At 40.1% G+C, this 15,435-nt stretch overlaps 1 protein-coding gene across 1 annotated transcript; it reads left to right on the top strand.

Moving 5' to 3' along the window:
* Positions 1-1,325: 1,325 nt before the first annotated feature.
* Positions 1,326-14,469, top strand: b4galnt1a (beta-1,4-N-acetyl-galactosaminyl transferase 1a). The gene is made up of 11 exons (XM_047570367.1): positions 1,326-1,549; positions 5,155-5,369; positions 5,461-5,643; positions 6,591-6,697; positions 6,782-6,819; positions 6,909-7,095; positions 10,587-10,679; positions 10,761-10,948; positions 11,039-11,179; positions 12,679-12,916; positions 13,000-14,469. Exons 2-11 carry the CDS (start codon positions 5,155-5,157, stop codon positions 13,209-13,211), a joined length of 1,602 nt encoding a protein of 533 aa, XP_047426323.1. The 5' UTR covers positions 1,326-1,549; the 3' UTR covers positions 13,212-14,469.
* The last annotated feature ends 966 nt before the right edge of the window (positions 14,470-15,435 follow it).

Raw genomic sequence — 15,435 nt, 5'->3', positions numbered from 1 at the left:
CATTCTGCAGAGCGACGGGATGAGCTTCTGGAAACGCGGCCTCTCATTGGTCGCCTGCCCGTGACGTATAGGGAAGTCACCTTTCACGTGTGGAAACTGTAGTAGCGCCAGTTGACCGGCGATTTGAGTTATTAACCGCGACTCATTTAATGTGGGGTGAAATAAATGAAATATAATGAAACGGCTGGTGCCGCAAAGCGGGAAGGCGAACGGCAGGGAGTTAAAAATCTGTTGCGGTATACAACCACATGACCACTAGGCGTCACCGTAACAGCGCATCCGAATCTCGACGCATTTGAACATCTCCATAGTTACAAGAGCAAGCACTACGTCTGATTGGAATAATATGCTGTTTGGTGTCCACGATGTCAAAAGTAAGAAACAGAAAGAACTGTATGTCGTGAACTTGATAATAATATTAGGGAAATATCACATACACAGAGCTAAATTTAGTCTCTCTAATCCCTGTTACATCCCAAAGGGAAACGGAACAAAATATCTGTGACTCGAATAATAATAAAGCTATGGAAACATATAATTTGTGCTCTTTATACTTTGTATTTATTTAATAGCCTAACCCCTGGCTGTTGTTCATTTGTTTGTTTGTAGGTACATTCATCGTAACTCTTTGTATCGAATCCGTTTCTGTCAATAAAGATTTATTGAAAAAAAAGAGCGTACCCTCTAAAGACGGACTGATGGGGAAAAAAAGAGCAATCACTATGTGACATGATAGATGATGTAGTTTGTGCTGGACACAATGTTTGAAGCGTTACTAAACCAGGTCAAACCAAGGAACCAGTGACTGTGGACCGAAAACCTGCAGATTCAGAAGGAAACCTGGTGGTGACCTTTATGGAAGCATTTGCACTGCCGATGATTATCCATCCATCCATCTGATTCGATCTATTCTCGGACAGAGAAAGAGCTACTATAATAGTGTACTTGGTCAAAACTTTACCGCAGTTATATCCAAATTCAAGCCCCATCGGCACAAGCAACGTCTTTTAAAATAGTAAAACTAATGCACACTTTATTAATCCACAAATAAAATTGCTATTATAATCATTATTTGAAAATAAAAACGGGATCACGTAGGAATATACAAATTAGCAGAACGCATTAGTGAATGTGTAAGGTTTAAATTATTTTACTCGCTGTTTAATGGCTGTTGTCATTGTATCTCAGGGCTGTGACACACCCAAAGACGAAGAAGAAGAAGTATCAGAGTATGTTTTCTGTGTCAACATTCAGAATTCAAAAGGAGAGTCGTAAATACACACATTGAAGGCTACTTCTCACGGAAGCCTCAAATAATTTATATTTGTAAGTAGCGCTCGTCATTTGAATATGTGCAGCCTATGCAAACTTAGCAGAATGGATGTGAGGGAGAGCAGCGAGAGGAGTGGCTTCGACCGTCTCAACTCACCCATTCCTGAACCTGTCAGTACAGAAGGCACCACAATCCGAGGCATTTCGTTAAGTTTTTAAAATTTGTGAATTAAAGCGGAAGGAAGCAAAACTAATAATTTCCACTAAAACAACAACGGTAAGAAATATTTTTTTCCCTCCTCCTTTTTGTCTCTTGCGATTGTAATTATCAGGTCGCTTCCTCCTTAATCCTAAAACAAGCAAAGAACATTGCATGTCCGCACAAAAAAAACAAATACACGGGCACACTTAACGCTGTTTTCCGTATACAAGAATCTTTTCGCACTTTGTGGAGTTGTAAATTTGTGATAGTCATATGCAGAATCAAAAATACTTTATTGCCATGTATATTTATACAAGGACTTTGCATTGGTGGTTGTTGCATAAGAAATTAAAAATAAGATAAAAATAAAATACATACTAAACATATACACACTCAAATATATAAAATCAATATCACTGTAGCCTACATACAACAAAAGTAATGGGATGTTGGTGGGTTTCCTGTGTTCATTGGGGGATGGGGGAGGGGGAGGGGTGTCTGGTAGTGTTCAGCAGAGGCAGTGCAGATGGATAAAAAATGTAGAATTACTGGGCTAAAACAAAGACAACTGGACACATATGAGTTTTCGTTTCACTACAAATCCAAGTGCCTTCTTCAGTTGACTCTGGGGCAGAGAAGAGCCACCAAAAAGGCATGCAAGCAAAATTGCAAACTTCCTTTCTGAACAAATTATATGGATTGGGGCACCAGAAGTTACAACATACTGCCAGTTACACTGCCGGTTACAACACAGTGTTAGCACACCTCTATCTCAATCCAGATAGTTTCACCCTAATTCACACCTTTAGTCTGGAGTTTATGGAGATGCACCTTTGGCCTGAAAGGTCAATGTCACCCACACCTGTCCACAGCTAATAGGCAGTTTTGACTTCTTGGTCAATTTGTCGCCATAGCTATGACGCCGTAGCTGACATGCACCTCCCCAGAAATGCAACTACGCGCCATGGCTTCGCAGACTGCAAGAGCTGCGATTGGTCTGCTTGGTCCTAGCGTGTTTATGTATTTCCATCTGCTTCTCTATCTCCACAATTTTCAAACTGATTGTTTGATAGGATCAGTAAAGATGGAACACATCAAGGAAAGGTTAACTGAGGAGGTTGGGATTTATATGCCTAAATGGCAGTCAGGCTATTAACTTTTGATAACAATAAACGTTCTACTTTCTATACAAATGAGGGAAGCATAAAAAACTGGCCACATGCCACACCGGTCCTTATCTGTTCCTTTTTTTTTTCACCCCACACAAACCAGTTGTGGTATTTACAGTTTTCCTTCGAATGTATGCTGACTATGCGAACTTGTGAACAGCAGTGGACTTTGCTAGAGCGTAATATGTTTAAAGGGCAAAGTCATTTTCAACTGCTACTACCTTTAGGATGTGCTTCAGTGTAAGATAAGATAGTCATACAGTTTAGAGAGTTTACTGGGTAGAAGTCACCAAAAGAGTGACATGAGAAGCTTATTTGTTTGTGTTTCTAAAGGTGTTCCTGCATTAGACAGACACAAACAAATACAAATGATATTTATTTTGTTTGATGTTTACAAGAATAACTAACAAAACTAAATTCTTGACAGTTTCAATGTGTCCCTTATTTTCAGTGTAGTGTTCTTAACACACATGGTGCAGCTGTGTCACTCAGTGTGTTTACACACACAGGTTAGCCAAGCTTTACTTGAAATTCAACTTTCTGAAGGCGGTCATTGTCCCAGTTTACATGCAACTGAAAAATTTGAATATGCGCCGGGAACACGTCAGTCTCCTCCACACTAGGAGGTGGCGATATGCGTCTTGTCAGCGGGTAAATGCAGGTTAATAAAATCCGATTAAGCATACACATGCTGGAGAAAATCTATGTTTACATGCACTTGAGTTGTCCAGTTACAGTCGGATTAAGGTAATAATTCGTTTTTTTTGACGTGCATGTAAACGTCTGAAAATTAAGCAGCAGAATGAGGAGACCACGAAGACATGGAAGAGCTTGTGCCAAAAAAGATGCCATGGTTGCTGGGGGTTGTTATTTTTGGTTTTTAAAAAAAATCCACATCGACCAAAAACATTTTTTGCAAGTGTTGTCAGGCTCAAGTTAGAGTGCTACCACGGGCCCAAGCAAATCTATTTTACTACTAGTGTGGAATTATACTACAATGTTTACTCATCATCACAGTAAAATAGTCCATCTACTGCATTAATTCCTCTCTCAACCAGTAGAAAATGTTGTGAACACCTGATTATGCATGCCCATTCTTCTTGAAAACTTTACTAGTTTTAATTCTTCTAAATTCTTTGGTTTGTGCTTTGAAACAGACATTTTAATGCAAAATTTCTCAAATGTATGGGGTGTCTGAAAACCTTTTTCCACCACTGTATATAGAGTACAACTGTTGTTATCGTCTGTTCTTGCCCCCTTTGCTAGATGTTGTGTTCCTTCTTTGTGGCAGTTTTAGTGGGGGATCTGAGTCATATAGTAGTGTGTGCATTCTGGTAAACCTTCTCTGCAGTGTGCACCACGCAGTCAAAACTAGTTTACACAGGAAAACCCTAGCCATCACCCACTATCTGTGGTACAAAGAAGGAACAGAAAAAGACATACATTTCTAAGACTTTGCACGAGAAAAAGCTGACAAATAAAGACAGGTTTTGTCACCTGGCAACCGATGTAAACCAACCACTACTCAACACCATAGTCAGGCAGAGACTCTGCCATGACAAGTGTGACTGATAAAGTAAATTACACTTCAGAGTACAGATGTGGACTTTGTCCAACGTTTTTATCAAGGAGCAAATAGATTGTGTCTTTTCAGGTGAACAGATGCTGTACGCGATGCAGTAGTTAATTGCGGACATAGGTCTTTACTCTACTTCACTGTGTCTGTGCACTGTTTTGACAAAAGAGCAGGTTTCTGCAAATTGTACAACATCGTGTAAACATGGTCACAGCATGAGAGGTGGGACTTTGCAAGGACCATACTGTATAAAAGCCTACAATAACAGCTTTAAGCTAATAAAATGAACCAGGGCCACAGAGAGCAACTATCAGCTTACACATAGGCATTAGCATTATAAACTGAAAACCTGAAGTAGTAGGGCACCGTTACTGAAGTCTGTTTTATGGTAGACATTTTGATTCGTCACACTGGAGAAAGTGTTTCCCTTTGCATTAATGATGCCTCCTTGCAGGAGTGTTAATCAAAGTTCATCAACCTCTATATAAGAAAGAAATGAAAAATTAACAGCGACATCCTGTATGCTTCTTTGTGTGTTTTTTGTTGTATGAACTGAAAGTTACAGACAATAGTCTGCCATTTATTTTTGAGTTATATATGAGTTTAAGAGCATAATAGAGAATGACTTTTTTTTTTTAAATTTAAACTGCTAGAAATGACTGATGTTGATGTATACTGTAAACTGTAGTGTATTATATTGCTTACACGACATAATACATATATGACATTCATACTCTTCTTCACAATACTTCTACAGACAGCTTAATCTTTGCTCCTCCAAAGGTTTACAAGGGATTTTCACCAATTATGTAAAACCCTGTTCTCTTTTATTCTGTCAACCATCCAGACAGACTCAATAATACCCATGTGAAACACAGGACCCCTCTCTCACACACGCACCTTTGACCTTTGATGTCTGTGAATTGTCTTTCAAGATGCATGTCTCCTGTAAGAAGCGCCTTGGTCTGATTGTATTCGCTGGACTAATGCTGGTAGCCCTCACTCACTTTTGGAGCCATGGCACCACCTCAACGGTTGACATACGGTCGAGACAGGACAGGCCAACAAAAAAACGCTTAAGTGGGAAAAATGGAGCCGCTGCTAATGAATATCATGACATTCCTTACCATATAAAAAAGGATGTGGCAAGGTATGTAATCAGGGAGAATATTGTCTAAATTTGACTCAAAATTCAAGCTGTTGTCCGTATCAGTTCACTCTGACAGTGTTGTCTCTGACAGTCGTTTAGCTCACAATTCTTGCGTTTGCCTGGCTGATGAGGAAACAGTTCACCTGCCGTTCTCCGATCTGCTCTTCCCGCGAGTGTGGGCTCAAAACATCGATCAAGATTTCTTGGAGTTCCACCCTAACCCTGAGGGGATAATACGTCACAGAGCTCAGGAGTACAGCAGCTTTCAGGAGAGGTAAAGTTCAAATGATTGCAAACGTAGTACCTTGTGTAATCACAATCAAGGCGTAACCTTGTGCAAGCCTCCTTTACTCTTTGCCATCATTGAGATCAGTTCCAAGACAAGTGCAGAGATTTTTATGACGTCTCTGTGTGATAAGGACACTTTGACCCACAAGGCTTTGTCGTGAGTTTCCAAAGGCTGGTTAGTGTCACGTTGTAACATAACACTTGGCCTATAACACACGGTCCAGTCTATTTAAAGGTCTTCCTCATATTGTGATGGGAAACAGACAAGCCATTGCAGTTGGTGCTGTCCATCAGTCCTGTCGAAACCACACTTGTTGTATGACTGCATCTGCAACAACTATTGAGTTGCTGTATTTGAGTTGTAATACACTTGGTAGAAGTGACATTTTTAATAAATTTTTTTTTTAATAATTAATCAGAGAGATCCTTTCTAAATGGCCTTGATGTTTAGCATTTCGGATGTTGAAAGTGAATTCTGTCCAGCAAAAGTTGATAAAAAAAAAAACTGCTGATATACGCTTCTGGTTATCAAGTAATTTATTCCCTGTATATACTCTTATGTAACACTGTTAAGCAACTATTGTTCAAATACTTCACGTGAAAATGAGACCTTCTGATTCCTCTCCAGAGATGCAGTTATGTATAACGACAGTGTTCTGAATTATATTCTGCGATTTGCATCCTTCACAACTCAAATACCGCTCTCTCCCCAGCAACATCTTAGGATCAAATATATTACTGAACATTCGATTAGACAGTGCTGTGGATAAATCACCCAAATCAAAGGAAATCCCAATGGCAACTGGGTTTGTTCCGGGTACAATGCAGTGAAATTATACTAACATATCTTTCCTGTAAATATCAGGAATGAATTTATTATACAGCAGGTAAATAATACAGCCATATTCTCTCTCATGTGTTGCATGTCCAAAGGTCCTACAATCCTGCAGATGTCCTAATTATATCTGAGGCCAACAGTCCACTTCAATATCCCACGCAGGGTGTGGAGGTGCGACCTCTCAAAACGATCATCGTTCCTGGTAAATGTTACTTTACTTAATTTGTCTTCAGTGCATCATCATTCCCCGTTGATTTATCCAGTGACAATTGCTCTCTTTCCACAGGTTTGAGTCTCAAAGAAGAACCAAGACCAGAACACAAAGTAATTTGTTTTTATTTTCAACAACAAATGAGCACAATTTTTTTCTCTGTTTACAAGGTGACATGCTGTAATTTATTGAAAATGAACAGGTATATCTGATAGCAACACTGGGACTGGGGACTTTTAACGTTGCTGCTGCCGTGGACGAGGTCTCCGTGAAAGGCGAGGGAGAGAAGGAGATGATTCTGTCGAGTCCTTCCCTCCGTGCTCTGAACAGGCAACTGCAATTTGTCACCTATACAAACACTGTGTTCCACCCAAAGACAGCAGATACAAGTAAAGTCGTCATTCATTCACTCTTTCATTTTCTCTAACCACTTGTCATGGGTTGGGCAGTGTAAAATCATCATATTCATATTTATAGTAAAACACATTAACTGAGCATCAACTGAGCACACAGAGCCAACACTAGGAAGTAAAACACAACATTCTTTGTATGAGGGTGTTAAAAGTAACATCCACTTTGAGCTAGTTAATAAGTAAAGTAATTAGTTATTAGTAAAAAAAATAACAGAGGTCAAAGTAAAGCAAGGTTTAGCAAGGTAGTGGAGTGGGAAACTGTTATCACCATGTTAAACATTATCACCATGAAACACAGTTTCACATCCAAGAGCTAAGTTTAAAATGGGTAAGGAATTCACAGAGGAAGTGAGCCACGTAACAAGTTTGCCTTCTTTTTCAGTCTGTCAGTGGTGATCAGTATCAGAAAATTTATATGATCGGTTGGTACCGGTGGGGAGGAGTCCAGTTTTTGTTACTGAAAATTAACTATTGTCCAGTTCATCCCAAACCATCTCGATGGGGTTTAAGTCTGGAGACATGTGTTGGCCACTCCATGTTTTCAAGCTTACCATCTTGTTCTTTTTTCCTGAGGTAGTTTTGGCATTGCTTGGACTTGTGTTTTGGGTCATTATCTTGCTGTAGGATGAACCTCTGACCAACTAGGCGCATACCCGAGGGTATTGCATGGCGCTGTAGAATGCTGTGGTAGCCATTTTGGTTCAGGATGCCGCTCACTCTGTACAAGTCACCGACCCTGGATCCAGCAAAACAGCCTCAGACCATCACACTTCCTCCTCCATGTTTGACAGTTGATGTCACACACTGTGGAACCATCCTCTCGCCTACTCGACGGCGTACAAAGATCCTGCGTGATGAACCGAAGATTTGAAATTTATTTTCATCAGACCATAATACCTTCTTCCAGTCTTCAGTAGTCCAATGGCAGCATTTTGTGGCCCAGGAGAGCCTCTTTGTCTTATTCTGACATCTTAGCAATGGCTTTCTTGCTGCAACTCCTCCTGTCAAACCTGCAGCTCGAAGTCTTCTCTTCACAGTAGAAACTGAAACCTGCTTACTACGACTGCTATTAAGCTGTGGTTGAAGCTGTTGTCCTGTGAGACGCCTGTCACGCAAGCTGTTGACTCTCAGAAACATGTCCTCTGATTCAGTTGTGGCTTTGAGTCTGCCAGACCGCTTTCTTTTAGACTTCCCCATTTCTGAGTGCCTTTTGATGGTGAAGAAAACTGTAGTCACTGACACCTTGACTTTCTTTGCCATGTCCCTGTAGGAAAGACCTACATTTTTAAGTGTTATGATGGTCTGTCTCTCTTCCATTGTTAATTGCCTTTTTCTAACCGCTTTTGTAGCAACACACTACTTTCTGCAGTACAATACTGTTCACCTGATGCTCATGAGGGTCTGGTACCACAGTGTGTTCCAACACTGCTTTTATGCAGACAGAGGGGGTTGTAAGTAATCCAGAAAAGTCAGAACACCTGTAGGAATTCGTAGCACCAGCTTTCAAGGCTGATTCAACCTTCATTACTGCAGAACAGTTTTAAATTGTTAACCCCTTAAGGCCTTTTTGTATCTTTCTAAAACATACATATTTTTTTTAGTTTTGGATAACCAAACCATTTTTTTGTAACCTCTGGCTGTTCAGTACTTACCTTTGTACCATTTCAAGCTATTCATCGGGCTTGCATGACTTGAATTGCAATAAATAACCAAAAAAATTAGGGTGTTCTAAAACTTTTGACCGGTAGTGTACCTCTCTCAGACACACTGACCCTGAGCAGGGTCCCCGCTTATCGTCTGCATCCTGCCTGCTACAATTGTGCTACTTTCAAGCAGCCTCTCTTTATCCTCTGTTATGCCTCACATGCTGTCTGTATTCTTCCCTTTCATTACGGCCTGTTCAGCTTCATGTTTGTGACCCCTCATGACAGACCCCCAAAGGAAGTAACTTAACCATGAGCTGTTACTTTCGACCTCATGACTGTCGTAAGATTTCCCTCTTGGTGGTTACATGAGTGTTACTACATTTGGTCATATAGTTATTGGTAATGTTAATGTCCACACATCCAGTTAGAATCACATCTGTGTATATAAATGGCAGTAGTGTTAATATCCTCACTTCTAAGTTAAATCTAAGATATCTCTACTAATTAGTTCACATCTAGATGAAAATAATAAAAATAATCCTGACAGTGTCTTAATCGGATAGAGAACTCCGATGTAATGTGTTTACATGCACTTAAGTTCTCCAGTTAGAGTCCGATTAAGGCAGTAATTCGTTTTTTCATGTGCATGTAAACGTAAATGAATCCCTATAGACACTGCTATGACATCACGTTGGGAATCCACACAAGTCCCCCCCCCTTCTAGTGACTGCTTGCTAGTGGCCAGAGGGCCTCCCGGGGACTGCTGAAATTCGGTCGGTAATCAACGACACAATTTAAAATCCCCATAGGATCTGCAAAGGCGACAAATAACGGTGTGTGTGTGAGAGAGAGAGTGTCTCGAAACAGCCCTGGTCATGGAAAATGTGTTAGTCTGTTTGAGAAAGGTTAAATCATTGGCATGCATTGTTAGAGAAAAGACAGATGACAATGCCAGGATTCACTGGGCTTGAATTGTTAAAGAGCGGTTCATTGTTCAGCAGCTGCTCAGGAGGAGCTCAGATAGCTCAGATAAATGTAAATGGGCAGGGCCATTGCGACCTTTTAAGAGTAATTAAAATCAATATAAAAAGCAGACCGGAAGCTAATGAAAGGGAAGTTAAAACTTGATCACTGAGGATGGTTAAAATAAGACTTGGTCTTGGCTAAAACACAGACTTGAAAGAAGCTAGTTTTCACAACAGCACTGATGGACTTATCAACTCAGAGGGCCCGGGATATAAGCATAGCAAGCTGTGGAGGTGTGTCCTCCAAACAGGATCCTTTCTCTCTTGGATCTGTTGATTTGTTTGTTTAAGAAAATCGGCACTCATCGAGATGAGGGTTGCAGAGCACAGAGAAGGAGCAGGGTCTAAGATGGGCCTGGTCAGAGGGGAGCAACTTTTTTGCTAAAAAGTCATTACAGAGAGTGGGTAGGTAGGCACAAGAGGAGAGACATCACTAGGATTGAGAAGAGAGTTCAGAGCACTTAGCAAGACCTGAGGCTATTATTAGCGACCAAATTGGAGAAGTAGACCGTTTTGGCAGCTTTGATAGCTCTTTGATAGTCAGACAGGCCATGGAGAGTTTGACAGGACACAGTGTATTTATCTTTTTTCCATTTTCTCTCAGCACATCTACATTTGTGTCGGAGAGTGCACGTTGATTGATTGATTGATTCATTCATTCAACCATGTATCCGAGAGTGATTTAGGACGCTTAGGCCTAAGAGAAGCAACACAGTTCAATACAATATGCAGTGCCCCATCTGCTCTCAAAAGGTCTTAAACTTGGATTTACTGCTGTTTTTGTTTCATTCTGCAGTTCAATTTGCGACTGAAGCTCACCAGGCATTTTTCACCGTCAAAGTTGGACATGAAACTGTTCCGAAACTTTACAACTCTGGATACCAAGAAGGTTTGTGAGAAGTTAACTGTGCAGGACTTGATGCGGAGTGTTTGAAGTCTGTACGTGGCTTATTGTTTGTTTTTCTCTCAGAGTACAACATTACTGCTCTTGTTACCATCGCCACGAAGACCTTTCTGCGTTATGACAAACTCAAGGATCTCATCGACAGCATACGGCTGTATTATCCCACCGTCACCATAGTGATAGCAGATGATAATGAACACCCTCAGCCAGTGAAAGGTCCTTACATTGACCATTACATTATGCCGTTTGGAAAGGTAAAGAAGTTTGGAAGAAATGTATTGCACTCTTAACTATGAAACATAATACTGTTTTCAATGTGTGTTGACTTCTCTTTATTTTAACAGGGTTGGTTTGCGGGGAGAAATCTAGCAGTGTCTCAAGTTACCACAAAGTATGTGCTCTGGGTGGATGACGACTTCATCTTTACTGCAAACACAAAGTTGGAGAGGATGGTGGACATCCTGGAGAAGACAACTTTGGATCTGGTGAGATGAGTTTCAAGAAACATGTAGTTATAATGTTGTGACAGCTAGCAGGTGACTTGATGATGACCATTTTCTGTTATCTTATGAAAGAATGCCCCTCTGCTCCCCCTCCTGGCTCACTCAAATGTGTGAGTGTGAGGAGCATGCTTGTATCAACCTTCATTCTGCACCCCTCTGTACAGATTAGCTTTTACAGCTCCATGGAAGTAGTAGTAAATCAAATGTTGCTGTAAACTTTGATCAGTTTTATTGCGATGGCACATTTCAAATTCATGCTGAGCCTTGGGACAGCTACTGGACAGCTTTATACAGGAGATGTATTTGATCTCTCAGCTATTCAGTGAAGATAAGATAAGAAGTGCCTTTATTCATCCCAAAATGGGGAAATCCTCATTGTTAACAGTAGTAGAAACATTCAGTAGTCACCTAGTAGTGTGGGTGGACTAAATAAAATAAGAGTATAAAAATACTCTGTAATGTGTGACTTTGAACAGTAAGAATTTTAAAACCATTATAATCCAGTTACTTTTCCTAGTGGTCATCAGGACACTGGCAGCATAAGTTGGGACTTTTGTTGTTTTTGAAAGCCCTGTGAACAGATGATTGTACTAATAATTTTCAATTGTACTAAAGAATTTAAATAAGTCACGTGGTCCAAGTGATATTATATGTCATCTTCTTTATTATGGCGTGACCACTTAAGTCATTTGGTAGCGAGGACGCATACAGAGACTGACGGAACTGGAGAGGGCCCAAAACACACCCCAGTGAAACCTCATGCGTTCATTTCCATTGGAGCCAAAAAATGCTTTCTGTCAAGACAATTAGTTACTTAAAGACGCCCTGTGAGACCGGCACCCTGTTTACTTATCTTTTCAACAGCACTAAAGCAGAGACTTTCTGGGTGCAGGCTTTTCTGTAAAAAGTTGGCACTGAAGAACTTATTCAGTCACTGTATGAGTTTTATTATACCTAATAATCGCTCAACGATGTTCTATTTTTAGAGAGGCCTAATGAGTGCAGGTTTTAGATTAACTGTACATTCACCCTTACATTAGCTGTTACTGAGGCTTTAGTGGATGAATGGATGAATTGAGACTAGGTATTTTCTTTTTTTTTGAGTGCAGTGATGTTTTTTTTTTTGACATTGAGAAATTAAATGTGTTCTTGATGCCCTCAGTCTTGACATTAAGAATGGATTCAAACTACATTTCCTACAAACTACATTTGCTGGCAGAAACTAGCTCAGGAGATAGGGATAGGGTTTTGAATGCTGGATGGCTTGTTGGGGCCTGCTATAAAGAAGGAATCTTTTGTTGGTGGAATGTCGACTTGCACAGTGAAGGAAATTCTTAGTGTCTCCCACAGGTACAACTGGTATGAAGGCTCCTCCCAGTTAAGCTGCTAACTACGTGTTTTTTGGCTCTGAGTGTCCTCTGAGCTTGATTGGACAGGTCAGTTAATTAGGCCGGCTGACGTAACGTTTTCATTGCCTTCAGGTCGGCGGTGCGGTGAGAGAGGTGACAGGTTACACTGCCACCTATCGTCACACCATTTCAGTGGAAGAAGGGGACGGGGACGGCGACTGCTTGCATATCAGAAATGGCTACCACCACATCATTGAGGGATTTCCCAACTGCGTGGTGGTTGATGCCGTCATCAACTTCTTCATGGGACAGACAGACAAAGTGCGGCAGGCCGGCTTCGACCCCCGCCTGTCACGGTTTGCCCATCTGGGTTAGTAGTCACCTGTCACCTTCTGCTTTAGGGAATTTTCTCCCAAACGCGGTAGAAAATCTGAATTTTCTTTCACATTGCAGAGTTCTTCATCGACGGTCTGGGCTCCCTCCACGTTGGTTCCTGTAGTGACGTCGTCGTCAACCATGCGTCGAAGATCCAGCTACCCTGGACTAAAACAGAGTCGCAAAAGTCCTACGAAAAGTTCCGCTACTCGCCCTCCAAAGGGTATGCAAGCCTTCGTAATGAAGTCTTCTACTTCAAGAACAGGTTCAAGTGCATGACCAGCCACTGAAAGATGGTCTCCCGTATGTGAGGGAAAAGTGGAAAATAATTATTTTTGTAACTTGAATGTAAGGATGCTCCTCTATTTGAGGGGCTTTGTGACTGTGATTGTTAGATTGAAGAGTACGTACAGTATGTATTGTATTATGTAGTGGGTAAAACCTTAATGTGGCAGGTTGATGAATTGAGAAATTCTTTTGTTTGTTTTGTCTTCAGTGTAATGAAAATGTTTGAAAATGACCAATGGACAAGTGCAGGGATAGATTTTTTGTTTGTTGGCTGTTGTTTGTTTGGCATTGAGGAGTGGATCCAATGTCACATCATAGAAACTCAAGGGATATTTAATTCAGAGGGTTGGTAAACCTGTGGTAGTCTAGTTAACATTCTGTAAATAGAGACTTCTACCCCCACCCTCCCCTTTTGACCATTTGTTTGCGTAAACGTGCATAACATCTGTTAAACAGATTGATGGTACAATGGTTTTAAACCTGTTTCATATCATATTTAGTTAATTGTTGTTAAGTTGTGGTAATTTTTTTATACGCTTGTGGCCAGTTTTTTGTATCAAACGAAATTTGGTTTGCACATTTTTACTTTATAAATTGAATCATGGATTCGACATGTTTTCTGAGTCTAAACGTTGTATGAGTCGTTTTTACAGCTCTGCTTCACTTAGGCTGCACTTTGCATTTCAGAATTCATCTCCTAGTATTCCTATTGTATTTGTGGTTGCATCGTCGATTTTTTTGAAGTCTACGGCTGGGTCTCGAATAAAACATATCCGTCACAGCAGTATTACTGAAAATGCTTGAGTAAGATGTCTCTACACACCAGTAAATGCAGGTAACCATTTACACTCATTCACACTTCACATTTGTGTCATTGGACGGTGGGAGGAAGCAGGAAATCGTGGCAGCTCTACACAGAAAGGCTGTGTGAACCCCTACATTGTGCTACACCCTTTCAATAATATCACGTGAAATTTTAACTTAAATTGTTGTTGAAGTTTACATTCAAAAACTTCCCAGGACATTGTTTTCTATGTGATGGTCTTGTGTAACGCTGTGTACTGAATGTGAATGATGTAAAATGCTGACTGTGGTACCTTATTGGTTAATTGCTGCTAACCAGGTACTGTACACATTAGTGTGTCCTTCTTTCTGGCACAACCAATCCACTGCGGAGTGGATTATTTATAAAGAGTGTACTATGTTTTCTGATGTGAACCAGGCATTTTCCAATAAAAATCTTTTGTAATTTTTCTTAAACCCCGTAAGGCTTATTTCTTGAGAGAAGCTGCTTGTGGGTCCAGTAGACAATAAAAAAATAAAAATATTTACCTGCTGTTAAGTTGTTCCTCATGCTTGTTAAAACGGCCGTTGGCAGGCGTCATATCCTCTCAGCTTTTGTCTGAATGCTATCTACTCGCTATCTAATTTGGTTGTCTGGGTGATCTCTGTGGATTGGTGACAAGTGGGAATGGATACAACAAAAGCGCAAGTCCAAAGGTCAGAGTATGTAGGTTTAGGAGCTGAGATGTGAAATTATTGTAAACGCGAGAATGCTTTGAAATTAGGTGAGATGTTTGTGTTTATATAATGGAACATAATCCAGCAATAGAGGCCCATTTATTTTATTAATTATGATTTTCATTAAAAAAAAACTATATATATATATATAAATAGGCTTCAGTAGTTTCAACATGAGGGAAAGTGTTAGAATAATGTGGTGTTAGAAGCAATAATGCTATTCATAATCTACAGTATTTCGCAAGAAGTAATAAATAATTTCCAAGAAAAAGGAAGACTGTAATATCAATGTCTCCCCACAAGAGGGAAACAAAAGAACAGAAAAGCCACACAGATTGAACCATCAGTGGATTTGTCGTTGGTGTACATTTCTAAATGTAACTATGAATCAGAATCAGCTTTATTTTTATTAAGTAAGTGTTTTTATTAAGTATACGAGGAATTTGACTCCGGCACAAAAATAAAGCACAAAAATAAAGCACGAAAATAAAAGCATAAGAAAAATAGAAAAACTCTAAAACATAAATTAGACTGGTTTTGGGCGTATCAGAGTGATCCTGTGTAAATCGCATTAATAAGTAACGTTTTTCACAGTGCACAGGATAAGAAAAGTCAGTTAGAAAAACTACATTCAAACAATACACACAATTTTCCCTTTTTTTTTTTTGGTTGCATAAATCAAAGCCTCGTCAGTGACCTTCCTGG

The sequence above is a fragment of the Mugil cephalus genome, chromosome 1 (assembly GCF_022458985.1).
Source record: "Mugil cephalus isolate CIBA_MC_2020 chromosome 1, CIBA_Mcephalus_1.1, whole genome shotgun sequence".
Lineage (NCBI taxonomy): Eukaryota > Metazoa > Chordata > Actinopteri > Mugiliformes > Mugilidae > Mugil > Mugil cephalus.
Note: the sequence above shows the minus strand (reverse complement) of the source record. Positions and strands in the feature narration are given on the sequence as shown.

Coding starts and splice junctions, on each gene's coding strand:
- b4galnt1a (XM_047570367.1), top strand. CDS start 5,155: ATGCATGTCTCCTGTAAGAAGCGCCTTGGTCTGATTGTATTCGCTGGA. Junction 6,820..6,908: donor AACCAAGACCAGAACACAAA/GTAATTTGTTTT, acceptor GAAAATGAACAG/GTATATCTGATAGCAACACT. Junction 10,949..11,038: donor ACATTATGCCGTTTGGAAAG/GTAAAGAAGTTT, acceptor TTATTTTAACAG/GGTTGGTTTGCGGGGAGAAA.